The following is a 2,688-nucleotide window of genomic DNA, read 5'->3' as shown; positions in this document are numbered from 1 at the left end:
CATCACATTAATAAAAGAAAAGAGAAGAACCATATGATCCTGTCAATCAATGCAGAAAAGGCATTTGACAAAATTCAGCAACTTTCTTAATAAAAACCCTCGAGAAAGTCGGGATAGAAGGAACATACTTAAAGATCATAAAAGCCATTTATGAAAAGCCCACAGCTAACATCATCCTCTATGGGGAAGAACTGAGAGCTTTTTCCCTGAGATCAGGAACACGACAGGGATGTCCACTCTCACCGCTGTTGTTTTTTTTTTTTTTTTTTTTTTAAGGAGTGGCATGGAGTTTATTAATTTGAAAGGCAAAAAGGAGGTCCCACTTAATGGAAAGTAGAGGCCATCTTCATAAATGCTCATTACAAAACTGCTCTAACACAGAAGCAAGGGAACTTCTCTGGGCTCTCCACCTACATTCCAAATCAGAGTCGGTAGGAAGTATAAATCGGAAGAAAATCCACGTGTCCAAGTTGCCATCTCAAAAGCTCTTATCCAGGGGAAAGCAAAAAGTGAACATTCTTCTAGCCTCCTACTCCTCAATTAAGTAAATGGGAGTAATTCAGCCAACAAAGTTCATTACAACAAGGTGCAGGATGGTGCTGGCAAAGAGAAAATCAGCAAAAGCTCGTTCTGGGGAGATGCCTTGGAAATCCGCTTTGTTCTGTGGGTTGATCTGTATCCTGAGACAAACCGCTAGGATGAAGCTCCCCACACAAGAGATGAAGCCCGAGAGAAAAGAGTTGAAGGGGAAGGTCCCCACGAGGAGGCAATAACCGAACTGCAGCGCCCCGGTCAGCAGTATGTACAGGAGGTACGCGTCAAGCAACTTCAGACGCTGAGGAGTGGAGCTCAAGTACTCTTCTAAGAACCGCAAGATGACGGACACTACCGACGCCGACATGACTACACACTCCTCACCGCTGTTGTTTAACATAGTGTTGGAAGTTCTAGCATCAGCAATCAGACAACAAAAGGAAATCAAAGGCATCAAATTGGCAAAGATGAAGTCAAGCTTTCACTTTTTGTAGATGAAATGATCTTATACATGGAAAATCCGATAGACTCCACCAAAAGTCTGCTAGAACTGATACATGAATTCAGCAAAGTTGCAGGATACAAAATCAATGTACAGAAATCTGTTGCATTCTTATACACTAATAATGAAGCAACAGAAAGACAAATAAAGAAACTGATCCCATTCACAATTGCACCAAGAAGCATAAAATACCTAGGAATAAATCTAACCAAAGATGTCCAAGATCTGCATGCTGAAAACTATAGAAAGCTTATGAAGGAAATTGAAGAAGATATAAAGAAATGGAAAAACACTCCATGCTCATGGATTGGAAGAATAAATATTGTCAAAATGTCAATACTACCCAAAGCTATCTACACATTCAATGCAATCCCAATCAAAATTGCACCAGCATTCTTCTCGAAGCTAGAACAAGCAATCCTAAAATTCATATGGAACCACAAAAGACCCTGAATAGCCCAAGTAATTTTGAAGAAGAAGACCAAAGCAGGAGGCATCACAATCCCAGACTTTAGCCTCTACTACAAAGCTGTCATCATCAAGACAGCATGGTATTGGCACAAAAACAGACACATAGACCAATGGAATAGAATAGAAACCCCAGAACTAGACCCACAAACATATGGCCAACTCATCTTTGACAAAGCAGGAGAGAACATCCAATGGAAAAAGACAGTCTCTTTAACAAATGGTGCTGGGAGAACGGGACAGCAACATGCAGAAGAATGAAACTAGACCACTTTCTCACACCATTCACAAAAATAAACTCAAAATGGATGAAGGACCTAAATGTGAGACAGGAAATCATCATAACCCTGGAGGAGAAAGCAGGAAAAGACCTCTCTGACCTCAGCCGTAGCAATTTCTTACTTGACACATCCCCAAAGGCAAGGGAATTAAAAGCAAAAAGGAATTACTGGGACCTTATGAAGATAAAAAGCTTCTGCACAGCAAAGGAAACAACCAACAAAACTAAAAGGCAACCAATGGAATGGGAAAAGATATTTGCAAATGACATATCGGACAAAGGGTTAGTATCCAAAATCTATAAAGAAGTCACCAAACTCCACCCCCAAAAAACAAATAACCCAGTGGAGAAATGGGCAGAAAACATGAATAGACACTTCTCTAAAGAAGACATCCGGATGGCCAACAGGCACATGAAAAGTTGCCCAACGTCACTCCTCATCAGGGAAAAACAAATCAAAACCACACTCAGATATTACCTCATGCCAGTCAGAGTGGCCAAAATGAACAAATCAGGAGACTATAGATGCTGGACAGGATGTGGAGAAACGGGAACCCCCTTGCACTGTTGGTGGGAATGCAAACTGGTGCAGCCACTCTGGAAAACAGTGTGGAAGTTCCTCAAAAAATTAAAAATAGACCTACCCTATGACCCAGCAGTAGCACTGCTAGGAATTTACCCAAGGGATACAGGAATACTGATGCATAGGGGCACTTGTACCCCAATGTTTATAGCAGCACTCTCAACAATAGCCAAATTGTGGAAAGAGCCTAAATGTCCATCAACTGATGAATGGATAAAGAAATTGTGGTTTATATACACAATGGAGTACTACGTGGCAATGAGAAAGAATGAAATATTGCCCTTTGTAGCAACGTGGATGGAACTGGAGAGTGTTATGCTA

At 41.0% G+C, this 2,688-nt stretch overlaps 1 protein-coding gene across 1 annotated transcript; it reads right to left on the bottom strand.

Annotated features, from left to right (window-relative positions):
• Window positions 1-276: 276 nt before the first annotated feature.
• Window positions 277-901, bottom strand: LOC122233111 (dolichyl-diphosphooligosaccharide--protein glycosyltransferase subunit DAD1-like). The gene has a single exon (XM_042964496.1). It carries the CDS (start codon window positions 899-901, stop codon window positions 560-562), a length of 342 nt encoding a protein of 113 aa, XP_042820430.1. The 3' UTR covers window positions 277-559.
• Window positions 902-2,688: the final 1,787 nt, after the last annotated feature.

The sequence above is a fragment of the Panthera tigris genome, chromosome D4, assembly GCF_018350195.1.
Source record: "Panthera tigris isolate Pti1 chromosome D4, P.tigris_Pti1_mat1.1, whole genome shotgun sequence".
Taxonomy (NCBI): Eukaryota; Metazoa; Chordata; class Mammalia; order Carnivora; family Felidae; genus Panthera; species Panthera tigris.
The sequence above is the reverse complement of the archived record's forward strand: the minus strand, read 5'-3'. Positions and strand labels throughout refer to the sequence as shown.